The sequence below is a fragment of the Salminus brasiliensis genome, chromosome 7, assembly GCF_030463535.1.
Source record: "Salminus brasiliensis chromosome 7, fSalBra1.hap2, whole genome shotgun sequence".
Classification (NCBI taxonomy): domain Eukaryota; kingdom Metazoa; phylum Chordata; class Actinopteri; order Characiformes; family Bryconidae; genus Salminus; species Salminus brasiliensis.
The window spans coordinates 5,703,797-5,717,013 of NC_132884.1; the positions used below are offsets into that span (position 1 = coordinate 5,703,797).

Consider the following 13,217-nt stretch of genomic DNA (forward strand, 5'->3'; position numbering starts at 1 on the left):
TAAATAACTGTTTAGTTCATTCTATATGAATAACATGTAACAACGAATGAATGGGTTTTAATGGATCGGGCATAGGCTACTTTAATCCAAATCTAGTTCCTATGTCTTTGTTTCAACCACAGTGTTCAGAGAGCCATCTGCTGGCCTCACGGCGCCATTAACTGACATTATTCCTAGCCGGCGGCAGCAGCAGTGCGGATGTTCTCAGAAGGTAAATAAAGGAGTTGAGGTTCTGCAGTGTGGAACTAATTTACAGTGGAACCTGAAAACATACCATAATATCTGAACCTTTATAAAACCATTACTGAAACGCTCTGTTTTACCAGCGGGAGAACCGCAGAACCGCTCTCCTTTCTCTGATTCACCCACTATAAACCAGTTATTACACACCAGTAGATCAACAACCACACATATCAGTCCAGAGTGTGTACCACTACACTCACACACACACACACGGAGGAAGTGATTAGACTGCAGTGTTGTAAAGGAGCTGGGAGCTGATTGGTCAGGGAGGAGAGTCAGACTGGATTATAAGATATTAAACACTAGAAAACAGTGGTTTTAAGAAAAGTCTCGACTGAACTAAATCAATCAGAGCCAGAAAGTCTGATTATAGAAGCTGATACTGAAAATAAAGGGACTTTACTGAGCGGATTAATCAGCAGCTCATCTGATCTAAACTGTGTGGCTGGATATGGAGATTGCATTGAAATCTCCATATATTTGTCCATTCTCCATATGTAGTACCATTGTTCCTTCCCTTTGCCATTTTTGTTTGACATATTCTGTTGAGTAGATATTCATACTCATACCAGCTTTCTAAATTTCTAAATCCCCCGGGTTGACAGGGATGACAGGGCCGTGGGTTAAAGTCCCTGGGCTTGGCAAGCTGCCGCTGTTGGGCCCTTGAGCAAGACCCTTCACCCTCTCTGCTTTCCAGGTGCTGCAGTAATGACTGCCCGCTGCTCTGGGCTCCGTGTGTTTGATCACTGTATGTGTATGTGTGTGTGTGTGTTCACTGCACGGATGGGTAAAAGGCTCAGGTCAAGTCTGCTTCGATTGCTAACTCTACTAGTCTGATCTGTATGTCCCCATGACTCCACTTCACCTTCTGGTCAAAGTAATTTCTGTATCTGTAAAAGCACATCGCACATCGTGCTCCAACATTGGTGGCAAGAAGCTTAAAAACACACCACGGGCTGGTAAAAAGCCTCAGGTCATCAGTGCATCAATGCAGTTAGAGGGTCAGGGTTGGTGCCCGCTGTGGACTGGCAGCTTTGAGAGGGAGTGAGAGTCTAGCCGTTGTGGTCTGGCCGTGTTCTGCGGTGGTTTTTAATGGGTCTCATTTATTGTTTTTGTGCGTTCAATCAGGTGGGATGATTAAATAAAAAGCTCATGTGTATTTTTTTTTCTTTTTCCAGCTCTCTCTGGCATCGGCTGCCACCTCAGCGCTCCTCTATGCCCTGCTGGTACTCTGTGGAAACGTGTTGGCAAATCCTACTGAATCATCAGCACGGATCACAGCTCTTTTGTCCCAGGCTTTAGCCATGCCCATTGACCAACACCTGCTCTGTGTATACACACACACACACACACACACACACAGAGTGCAATCACCCCAGATAACCTCCACATATCACACACACATTGTGCCAGGCCACTCTGGCTGATGTTTGGAATCATCGAGGTGGTTTGTTCACACAGGCTTTATACAGTGTTGACATTTAGAAGTGGAAATGGCCTGTGGCGACCAGCTTGGCCGATTCCAGGTCAGAACATGACAGGCTAAGGCCCAGCATCTACTTTGACATTTCTTGGATAATCAAGGCACATATCTCATCACTATATGGCCAAATGTTTGTGGACACCTCTTCTAATGAACGCATTTAGTTACTTGTCAGCCTATTTGCACCATGCCTAATGCTCCATCCAGTACTTTTGGGATGAGTTGGGAGGCAGCACTAAATGCAATCAAATCCTCATAGCAATGCTCCTCTAAAATCTAGTAGAAAGCTGGACAGTATAGACAGTTATTCCAACAAAAGCAGGATAAGCTCTCTTTTAATCCCCTTGATTTTGGATGAAGTAATGAATGAGCAGGTGTCCCAATACTTTTGTCCATATAGTGTATTACACTGGTGTCATTACATTTACATTTGTGGCATTTAGCTGACGCTCTTATCTAGAGCGACTTACAAGGTTACTCGTATTACAGAAGTGGGCCAATGTAGTGCAATGTAGTCTTGCCCAGGGACTCTTATCTTATTGGTGTAGCGCAGCATAGCCACCCAGACCGGGAATCGAACCCCAGTCTCCCACATGGTATGGTAGCCCACAGGTAGTGGTGTTATCTGTTGCTCCACACCAACCATTAGCTCTGTAAGATCTGATGGAAGCAAACCTGTGTGCAAAATTGCTAATAGTGGAAATCTCACTCATAACAAAACACCTGAATATGGAATATTAGCTCTATAAACTAAACTGAAAAGGAGCTTTAACACATAGGGTTGAATATTGGACTTTGGGCAAAGCTGCAGTGGTTAGTAATGGGGTTTTATGCTACTTTAGACCAATGTCATCCCCTTTGGAAGCTCTCAATGAAAGCTTTCGTTGAGTTAACTTAGTGTAGTTTTAACATGTTAAATGTTGTCTAGTCCATGGCTCCCCCTATCACATGCGGAAAGGCCTTCCTATTGTCTGTCTCCGACTCCGGACCGTCGAGGGCTGTGGTGTGGATGGGATTCTAATTTATGATCTCCTGAGTCTCTTGAGAATCAAGCAGTTAGACAGTAGGGCCACTCTAGAGTCGTGAAACCATCTATATTTCCGTGTCCAAGAAATAACATAAAGGTAAATTCACTCAGCAGTCATGTGGTGTGATTTCACAGCTCTAGGGTGGCCCTAAGGTCTAACTGCTGCTCATCAAGTGTAAGGAGCTCATACGTTCATAAGCTCATAAATCTCAGCAAAGGCTCAGCGCTCCATTGTCTAAAGTCTTCCAGTCTGGGCATGTCATGTGATAGGGGGAGTTCTAACCTGCAGATGGGAATAAAGTGTAAACTGATGGAGGGGCGGAGTCACAGACTAAACATCTTCCACAATACTGAATCAGTTTCAGTTTCAGCTCATTTACTAATGATTTTGAGGCTCAGCTCAGTAGGTATTGTAAACCAAACTGAGTGAAAATTGTGAGCAAGGAGATTAGGCAAAGTTGAGTTAACTCAAAAACGCTCTGTAATCAGTAACTCTATCATTTCAAATTGACCTGACTTTTGATTTTTTTCACTGTGCTTAAGCCTGTGATCCCAGTAAATGATAATCCATGAACTATGGTCTATAGTGGCTTTCTGGTGTCTTGTCACCTTCTACAGCTTTAAAAACGAGGCTGTGGCCCTCAAAGCGATGAAGGCCTGGTGACCTGACTGACCCAGGTAGTCGGTGCCCTTTCCGTTTACCCATTTTAGCACTGACTGTGTTGATGTAGCAGCTTTTATTTGTGTGGAAATGATGTATGCTTCAAGAAAGAGATCAGGAACGTGCTGGAGCTTACACAACCATGTTGATTTTATTTTCCGTCAGCAGTATTAGCATGGAAGGAGGTTCAGTACTCCTGTACACGGCGGATGGAGCCCACGGTGGGATGCATGGCGCCCCACTCGCTGAAGCGGCGGTACTCGCCCCTCTCCAGCAGGTACTGGCGGCCCCTGTAGTTGGGCTGCTCAAAGAAGACCCAAGCGCCGTCCATCACTTTGCAGGAGTGGATCTCGCGGAAGCGGAAGCGGTCCAGCAGGGAGGGGCAGTCGTCACTGAACTCCATCGTCTGGCCCAGGAAGTCGGGACGCTCATAGATGCGAAGGCGGTGAGCTCCGGACGTCTGGGACGGGACAGGGAAGGGAGAGAAGACACAGGGGTCAGCATGTATTCTTAGAAAGGGTGTGCTTACTTACAAACTGGACAATAGTTTTTCTGTATTTTGAAAACAACAAGAAAATCAATCGACTTAAAATACACTTAAACTTTACAGTACTTAAAAAGCAGATTTGTCTTCATAAACATTGTCTTTAGCTCAGTTATTATTATGGCAAAAACTAGATGTTTGTTTTGTTTATTCTTATTTGATATAATATTTTATTATTTAATTAAATTTTTTTATTTAGATATTTTTTGCTCTTGCAGGCTTGCCACCCCTCCACATTTTGTATATGAATGTCTATTTTCAAACATATTAAATTAGATTTTTTTTTCATGTTCATGTTCCTTTTTTTTTAAACGGTTCAGTTCGTCCTTCCAAATTGATTGTCAGTGGTAATCAATCAGATGCCACAGTCTAAACAGTAACAGAACCAATATAATCATAGCTATCAGAACAAAACCTTGTATCTCCATTTTTGCCATTTTTCACTTTTTTACACAGTTATATTATATCATATATTATATCAAAATGTCATGATACTGAACTCACATAGAGCTTCATATGATATTAAATCATATTTGTGCTGTGATTTTTATTATACATGAGACTTGGTTTGACAAATATGATGTGTGAGCATGCAGTAATACTACTACTACTATAAAAATACATATTATTATTTCTATTAATAAGAATAATAAGAAATACTACTAATACTAATAATAAGAAAAGGAAATTATCATCATCATAATTATGATGTAATTACATTTAATATCTAGTAAGAGTTATTTGTGCGCCCCTGATCAAGTAATACATGTTAGTTTTTTAAAGTAAGAAAACAAACAAACCACTTGCAAAAAAATGTATGTTTAAAAAACAGAACTTATGTAATATGCCATTTAATTGTTTATAATTAACTATAATTATATATATATATCATTACAAAAAAAAAGTTGTGTCTCCAATATGGGCAAGAAAGAATTCTCATTTAAAAAACTATTAAAAAAGACATGTACATAAGATTATGTACAATTAAATTATATATATATATATATATATATATATATATATATATATATATATATATATATATAGATAGATAGATAGATAGATAGATAGATGGATATAGATATATAGATAGATATATATAGGTAGATATAGATATATAGATATGTATGTGTGTGTATATGTGTGTGTGTGTGTGTGTGTGTGTTTGTGTGTGTTTGTGTGTGTATGTAATACAGTATTTTGTAATATATCTACACTCAGACTTTTGAATGGGCGCACACTTACATGACGGACAATGCGGCAGGAGCGCACTGCGTCGTTGTAGCCCAGCCAGCGCTGGTACTCGGGGTACTCTCCCCTGGTCAGGACGTACTGGGAGCCCATGTAGTTGGGCCTCTCGTACAGCACCCAGGCTCCACTCTCCACCCGGATGGAGTTGCAGCGGCTGAAGTGCGAGCTCAGCTCGGGGCAGTCGCTGCTGCACTCAAAGCAGCGGCCCTGGAAGTTCCTGTCCTCGTAGAAAATGATCTGCGGAGAAGCAGCATGGAGAAATCATCCCAAACAGTACACTGAGTCGTCCTCAGGGCTGTACCATGCATGCGTTCAGAGGCCTGAAGGCTGAGCAGTATGTGGTCCCAGATACAGTGAAAGATGTAATGGACTGAATTTGCTTTTTAAATTTAAGCAGGTAGGCCTTCTCTGCATCAGTATAACTGTTGGTAAAAGGCCCTGTATCTCCACAGTGGATTCACACTGCAGCAGTTGCATTCTTTTCAGTAGGCCTGTCCCTCCTAGAACTTTAGCGGTAACACCACATGCAAACTCAGAGGTCATTGGTGTGACGTTTCTGGCCTGTTAAAAGCTGAACTAGCCTTAAGCAAGCAGGACTGTCTAAAACAAAGCATGTTGTATAGCAGCATGAATTTTAAGTCACCAATTAAATGCAAAGCTGGACAGAAAATGCCCAGTCTGAAACGCCCTCACTGAAAACCTTAGGTGAAAAGTGATTTCTCGTACCTTCCCCATGCGGTCCATGACTGGGTCTGTTAGTCGTTCGGTGTCTGGGATAATACAAAAAAGAAATAAAAAAAAAGAAATCTCTCTGTCACATAAAGCAGTGGGGAGACTGGCAAGAGTGAGATTTATATATGTAGGACATTGAAATGCATTGCCAGTGGAATCATTGTCATTTAAATGAGCCACCATTAATGTCCTCACAATAGCTGATGCTGCGCTTGTTTTAAAGTACATGGCTTTATGCGATGTTTAATGGCCATTGTATGGCCGCTGACCTTCTGATCTCACTGTGCTCGATTCCAGAAAAGATTTATTTATCCGATTAAATTGCTTCCAGCACAGGGTGGATGGTGTTGGCTGTCCCAAAGAGAACAGGGGACAAAATAAGACAGGCCTGTATATGAGCTCAAGCTAATGCTCTTATTATGGTAACTATATTGTTATCCTCTTCCTCATCCTCATCCTCATCATCATCTTCTTCTTTTGACAGATTTGTCCCATAGTTTTTGAGAGATATATACACCGTTCCAACTCCACATTGTTCTGTCTGATAGTCTGATGTCTGATTGTGTGATTCGCGCTTGTATACAGCTTTCCGGTCAGACGCACGGTTTCAGCACAGCAACAGATTTTTGCAGTTTTTTCCCCCCTTAAGAATGAATGGGGAGCACCCTTCAAATGTCACAACACCCTAGGAACCACCTGAGACAACATAGCAACCAACTGGGAAACCTAGCAACCACTAAGCATCATAGCATCATAGCAACCACCTTAAATACCATAGCAATCGCTTTGCATTACTTTAACACTCAGCTCTCAAGCCCTTTGCAACACCATATCAACCACTTAGCAACGTCATAGCAACCACCTGGAATATCATAGCGACCACTTATCAAGACCACATCAACCACCAACTAACCACTTAGCAAACCATAGCGACCACCTGAGACAACATAGAAACCAACTGGGATATCATAGCAAGCCTTTAGCAACATCATAGCAACCACCTAGAAAATCATATCGACCACCTATCAAGACCACCTACAGCAACCATTTACTAACCATTTACTAGCCCACACCATAGTAACCACTAAGAAACATCATAGGAACCACCTAAAATACCTTAGCAATAACTTTGCAGTACTATAACAATCAGTTAGCAGTTAAATCAGTTGTTTAATAAAGTGTTCCATCATTTACTATGATAACAAATACTGACAGGTTTTAACTATCAGTAATTATTATAAGTGCTAGGATGTGCCACTGGCTGCATCACAAGCCCATATCCCTGTGCTGAACAGTTGGAAAGGTGTTCTTCTCATGAAATACTGCACCCTCTTTCTCCACACCCGGCATTGACCTTTCTTGTCACTCCCAAATCTGTCCGCAGTTTCAGAAGGCTGATGCTGAATTTTGTGTCTCTTCCAGACCTTAACTTAAGACCTTCTTTCCAGTTGCCATGTTTAATTACATTACAAACTGAAGATTACATTGCAAACCTGAAAATGCATTGTAATGGCCTTTTAGCCTTCTCCTGCTTTGTGGGTATCAGTTATTGTAATGTTGAGAGTACTAGGCAGCTGCTTAGAGGAGCCCGCGGCTGCAGGTTGTTGGGACATGGTTTTAGGAGTCTGAGTATTTATAAAGTTTTGAGATTGTGTGTCACCTGGCCTGTTCTAGTAGAAATACTGATGATTGTGAACAAGCGAAGTGTTTTGTGATTGTTCATTTTATTAATCGTCCTCTAAAGTATTTTTCCATGTATTGTTTTACTACGTTTTTATATTGTGTTTTATATTACACTTTACATTAAATTATGGAGGCGTTAAAGCATGTTTTAGAATTGCTAAGGTGTAAATAATATAAAACTGAAATAAATAAATAAATATTTCAAAATGAATGTTTTTTATAAGTATGTAATGTTATGTATGTATGTTCATGTATGTATAAAATGTGAAGTGTTCAACTGTACAAAATGGATTTTTAGTTAGAACTCATGGTTTGGCATGCAGAATTCATAGATTTGCTAGAAAATCTGTAAAACCACTTAATAAAACTTCAATATTACAAAGGTAAACAATAGTTTGTTGGCTGCTGACATGATAATTATTTATTTAAAGTGAAATATTATTAGTGCTGTTCTTACAACACTTCACACTGCTAGCTCCTAAACTCAGTAATAAATATTAAATGTTATCTACGACATGCTAACTCAAAAACGATGTGCAGTACAGTTTTGAACACGGTTGAACACAGTTCATGGTTTCACAAAATAAATTGTTACATTTTTTAAATCATTTTTTCCCCCTAAATATCCATGAGGTGACCTTAGGGCCCTGTTTTGCAAGTTGCGATTTATTAACCCATATGAATGCTCATGAATGATCAGTCACGACAAACAGGGTAAGTTTGAGCTTTTTTATTGCTCTGATTGTGGCCAGGCCGATGGGCAGGACTGACAATGAGCCGCTCTAAAACTCTGTGATTCTGCGGAAGGAGCCCAGCACTGGATTGACAGCTCTCCAGTCGGTATACTTCCTGTAGTCCCCACGCTCCACAAAGTACTGCCGGCCCCTGTAGCCAGGCAGCTCGTAGAAGACCCAGGCGCCTTGCAGTACCGCACAGGAGAAGACCTCCCGAAACTTGAAGGCCTCTAGGACGGAAGGGCAATCCTCGGTGCACTCGATCATCTGACCTCCGAAATCTGGCCTTTCGTACAGCCTCAGCCTCCAAGTGTTCCCATAGAGCTGCAAGTAGAACCACAGCAGGTGCCTTACATGCCGTTGGATTCCTATTATCCTCGAGCTTGTAGCAATTTGCAGAGGTATGTACAATTAAACACAGAATGCTGACGTGTTTAAAACCCTGATTGGACCTGGATTGGACTCTAAAAGCTCAATGACCTGAACCATTTTGCCAAACATCACAATATTTCTAGTGTTAAGCTATTTCTCGAATCAAACAAATGATCTCATTTGCATATCCCTCACGTTCTTGATGCAGCGGCAGGATTGGATGTTGTCGCTGAAGCCCATCCACTCCTGGTGGTCAGCGTAGTCCCCAGGACTCAGGATGTACTGGTAGCCCTTGTAGCCGGGTTTCTCGTACAGCACCCAGCAGCCGCTCTCCACCCGGACAGAGTTACAGCGGCTGAAGAAAGAGAGCAGGTCTTTGCAGTCGCCGCTGGCCTCATAGCAACGGCCTTGGAAGTTTTTCTCCTCAAAGAATGTGATCTGGCAGCAAGGAGAGAGAGAGAGAGAGAGAGAGAGAGAGAGAGAGAGAGAGAGAGAGAGAGAGAGAGCAGATGAGTCAAAGGAAGAGTTCACCAGTTTCACTCTATCTCCAGCAACCTTCACTCTATCTTCAGTAACCTTCCCTCTGTCTTCAATAGCCTTCATTCTGTCTTCAGTAACCTTCACTCTGTCTTCAATAACCTTTACTCTGTCCTCAATAACCTTCCCTCTGTCTTCAATAACCTTCACCCACTCTGCCTTCAATAATCTTCACTCTGTCTTCAGCAACCTTCACTCTGTCCTCAATAACCTTCACCCACTCTGTCTTCAATAACCTTCACTCTGTCCTCAATAACCTTCACCCACTCTGTCTTCAATAACCTTCACTCTGTCCTCAATAACCTTCACCCACTCTGTCTTCAATAACCTTCACCCACTCTGCCTTCAATAATCTTCACTCTGTCTTCAATAACCTTCCCTCTGTTTTCAATAACCTTCACTCTGTCCTCAATAACCTTCACTCTGTCTTCAATAACCTTCACCCACTCTGTCCTCAATAACCTTCACTCTGTCCTCAATAACCTTCACTCTGTCCTCAGCAACCTTCACTCTGTCTTCAGTAACCTTCACTCTGTCTTTAGTAACCTTCACTCTGTCCTCAATAACCTTCACTGTCCTCAATAACCTTCATTCTGTCTTCAATAACCTTCACCCACTCTGTCCTCAATAACCTTTATTCTGTCTTCAATAACCTTCACTCTGTCCTCAATAACCTTCACTCTGTCCTCAATAACCTTTACTCTGTCCTCAGTAACCTTCACTCTGTCCTCAATTACCTTCACTCTGTCCTCAATTACCTTCACTCTGTCTTCAATTACCTTCACTCTGTCCTCAATAACCTTCACTCTGTCCTCAGTAACCTTTACTCTGTCTTCGGTAATCTTCACTTCTCAATAACCTTCACTCTGTCTTCAGTAACCTTCACTCTGTCTTCAGTAACCTCCCCTCTGTCTTTAGTAGCCTTCACTCTGTCTTCAGTAACCTCCCCTCTGTCTTTAGTAGCCTTCACTCTGTCTTCAGTAACCTCCCCTCTGTCTTTAGTAGCCTTCACTCTGTCTTCAGTAACCTTCACTCTGTCTTCAGTAACCTCCCCTCTGTCTTTAGTAGCCTTCACTCTGTCTTCAGTAACCTCCCCTCTGTCTTTAGTAGCCTTCACTCTGTCTTCAGTAACCTCCCCTCTGTCTTTAGTAGCCTTCACTCTGTCTTCAGTAACCTCCCCTCTGTCTTTAGTAGCCTTCACTCTGTCTTCAGTAACCTCCCCTCTGTCTTTAGTAGCCTTCACTCTGTCTTCAGCAACCTTCACTCTTCATGCAGACAGTCTTCAGATAGATGCTTGCTAAAACTATGCAAAGCTGGTAATCCTCTAGAAGCTACAGTCAGATTTCACTGACCTTCCCCATGCTTGCTCCGCTGAAGCTCCTTGTCCGCCCTGCAGCGGGGGGAAAGTATTTATAGTAAACAAAATGTGCCGATGAAGGGAAACCGATTGTTACCTAAATTACTCTGCATTTGCATATCAGCAAAGTGATTTGTTCAAGTTTGATTTCTCTTTGTTCCAATTTAATGACTCCGAATTAAACAGTTGGCAGTGGACTACAGTGGATAGTATAAAGGCCTAAGGCCAGTCATCAATACTGATCCCATAAACCACCACCAACAGTCACAGCGCAGCTTAAGTTTCCATCCTGAAGGCCACCTTCCATGCCAAGGTCCTGTTTACTGCCTTTGAGCTTCAGAGGATCTATGTAGGTACTGTCTGAATGTTGCAGTTAAGTTTGACTAGCTCTAGAGCTGGTGAGCTAGTTCTAGTCTATGTATCCTTTTTGGTTTATTTTTTAGGTTCTACCAACATTGTAACTGTAATATATATCATGGATGTAGCTTTATTGATTGCTTTGAGATTTGCATGATTTGAGCCGTTCTTCTTGCTTTTTAGAAAAACAAATTAACATTTAAAATGAATCCAAATACTCAACCCCCCCCAAAGCAAACAAGCGAGATCCAAGTCACTGCGCCGCAACCCAAACATGACCCCGTCTGCTGACATCCCACCTCAGAATGTTGACGTTCCACCACAACACACGGTTGCCTTGGTGATGAGCATATTGTTCCTCGGCCAGCCACGTCTGTCAGAAGTGACATTGGGGGTCGCTTAATACGTTTTCAATACGTAATATCTTCAAAACCTTCAGTTTCTTTGGGAACTGGCTTCTTTACGAATTATAACACTTTGTGGTGGCAACTGGTTGATGGGACTAAGGCCAAACATTCGGAAAGTGAAGCCTGTTGGTTCACTTCAAAAAGTTTTCTGTAATTTTTGATGTATTTCTACATTCCCATTCAATTTCACAGGGTTTATCTCACAGTAAGACATAAACCAGATCCAAATCCAAGAGAAACACATGGTAAACCAGGTTAGATGAAAGAATTTAGCATTTATCTGTGAGCGCAACAATAAAAAAAACCTTCTAGACTGCCTATAAAGAGTCATTAAGCAGTTCACGCTAGTTCAGGGTAGCGAATGTGGGGCGGAGGCAGCCGTAATGGCCTGCGTCCAGAACGCTGGGCTTCTGCAGCTGGAAGCCAGTGATAGAGACAGAAATTAACAGAAAAGACCAACCTGCTTATTCATCAGGTTTGCCTATTTGAATAACAAAAAGCCATTGCAAAGCCTATCAAGTATAAAAGCTACGGTGGACCACGGCCTGCTGGACATCATCCCAGCGCCGAATCAACCATGGGCAAGGTAAGTCAGCATGTTTATGAACCCCATCGTTTGCTGGACAGCCAAAGGGCAGCACTAGATGTGTGACTTTAGTGAAGTTATTAAAAAGCTCAGGCAGTAAGGTTCGTCAGTGTACCACAGAGCAGGGGTCATCGGATCTGGTTCTGGAGGACCGGAGTCCAGCATAGTGGGATGTCTGAATCGTTCTGGGCTAGAATTGATTGCCCTTGGACATGTTGCTGTCTTACCAAAGCTTTGTAGTATTTCTTGTTTATTTGCACAGTTTGAAAAAGCTCTTTCATGACGAAGAAATGGTCCAAAATTATGGTCCATAAAGTTTCCATTTTGGAGATACAAGGACCCGTTACAACAGTATTAAGAAAATACTTGCAAGTTATGGTTATTTGTACACCTATCAGATCATCTTCTACGAGGACAGGAACTTCCAGGGTCGCTCCTATGAGACCAGCAGCGACTGCGCTGAGCTGACCTCCTACCTGAGCCGCTGCAACTCCTGCAGGGTGGAGAGCGGCTGCTTCATGGTCTACGACCGCTCCAACTTCATGGGGAACCAGTACTTCCTGAGGAGGGGCGAGTATGCTGACTACCAGCGTATGGGCATGACCGATTCCATCCGATCCTGCCGTATGATCCCTCAGGTAGGACATTATAATCAACTGGCTGGCAAAAATCAAAGGGAAAACCACTGGTGTTGATTGATTGAGCTTCCCTTGTGTCGTGTTAGCAATACCCATACGTTGCGACCATGCGATGGTCTGCACACAATGAGCGTCATCATTTCATGTCATGCATTCTCTCTCAAACTCCACAGCACCATGGCCCCTTCAGAATGAGGGTCTACGAGCGAGAGAACTTCGGTGGCCAGATGCACGAGGTCATGGACGACTGCGACTCCTTTATGGAGCGTTACCGCATGTCTGATATGCAGTCCTGCCACGTGATGGACGGACACTGGCTGATGTACGAGCAGCCCCACTACAGAGGCAGGATGGTGTACCTGAGGCCTGGAGAGTACAGGAGCTACAGGGACATGGGAATGAGCTCCATGATGAGGTTCGGCTCCATGAGGCGCATCATGGACTCCTGCAATTAATGTGCCCGAGCAAAACTTTGGCCAATAAATATTCACGTTTCATTACCTTTGTCTGGTCTTTCTTGGGTAGTCATGTACTGCACACTGCTCGCTCCAAACAACACTATATGTGCACACCCCTTCTAATGATGCATTCGGCTACTTTGAGTT

At 42.6% G+C, this 13,217-nt stretch overlaps 3 protein-coding genes across 5 annotated transcripts; 1 reads left to right on the forward strand and 2 right to left on the reverse strand.

Annotated features, from left to right (window-relative positions):
* Positions 1-3,601: 3,601 nt before the first annotated feature.
* Positions 3,602-5,953, reverse strand: LOC140559358 (gamma-crystallin M2-like). 3 transcript variants are annotated; one of them, XM_072682844.1, is made up of 3 exons: positions 5,936-5,953; positions 5,204-5,446; positions 3,602-3,874 (listed from the first exon to the last, which is right to left on the reverse strand). In XM_072682844.1, exons 1-3 carry the CDS (start codon positions 5,951-5,953, stop codon positions 3,602-3,604), a joined length of 534 nt encoding a protein of 177 aa, XP_072538945.1. The 3 variants fall into 3 exon arrangements, with proteins under 3 accessions (XP_072538945.1, XP_072538947.1, XP_072538946.1); XM_072682846.1 differs by having other exon boundaries at positions 3,602-3,864; positions 5,200-5,446; positions 5,936-5,944; XM_072682845.1 differs by having other exon boundaries at positions 5,198-5,446; positions 5,936-5,944.
* A 2,453-nt stretch (positions 5,954-8,406) lies between these two features.
* On the reverse strand, positions 8,407-10,628 carry LOC140559848 (gamma-crystallin M2-like). Its single transcript, XM_072683533.1, has 3 exons — positions 10,620-10,628; positions 8,926-9,168; positions 8,407-8,682 (listed from the first exon to the last, which is right to left on the reverse strand). Exons 1-3 carry the CDS (start codon positions 10,626-10,628, stop codon positions 8,407-8,409), a joined length of 528 nt encoding a protein of 175 aa, XP_072539634.1.
* A 1,337-nt stretch (positions 10,629-11,965) lies between these two features.
* On the forward strand, positions 11,966-13,067 carry LOC140559847 (gamma-crystallin M3-like). Its single transcript, XM_072683532.1, has 3 exons — positions 11,966-11,974; positions 12,373-12,612; positions 12,786-13,067. Exons 1-3 carry the CDS (start codon positions 11,966-11,968, stop codon positions 13,065-13,067), a joined length of 531 nt encoding a protein of 176 aa, XP_072539633.1.
* Positions 13,068-13,217: the final 150 nt, after the last annotated feature.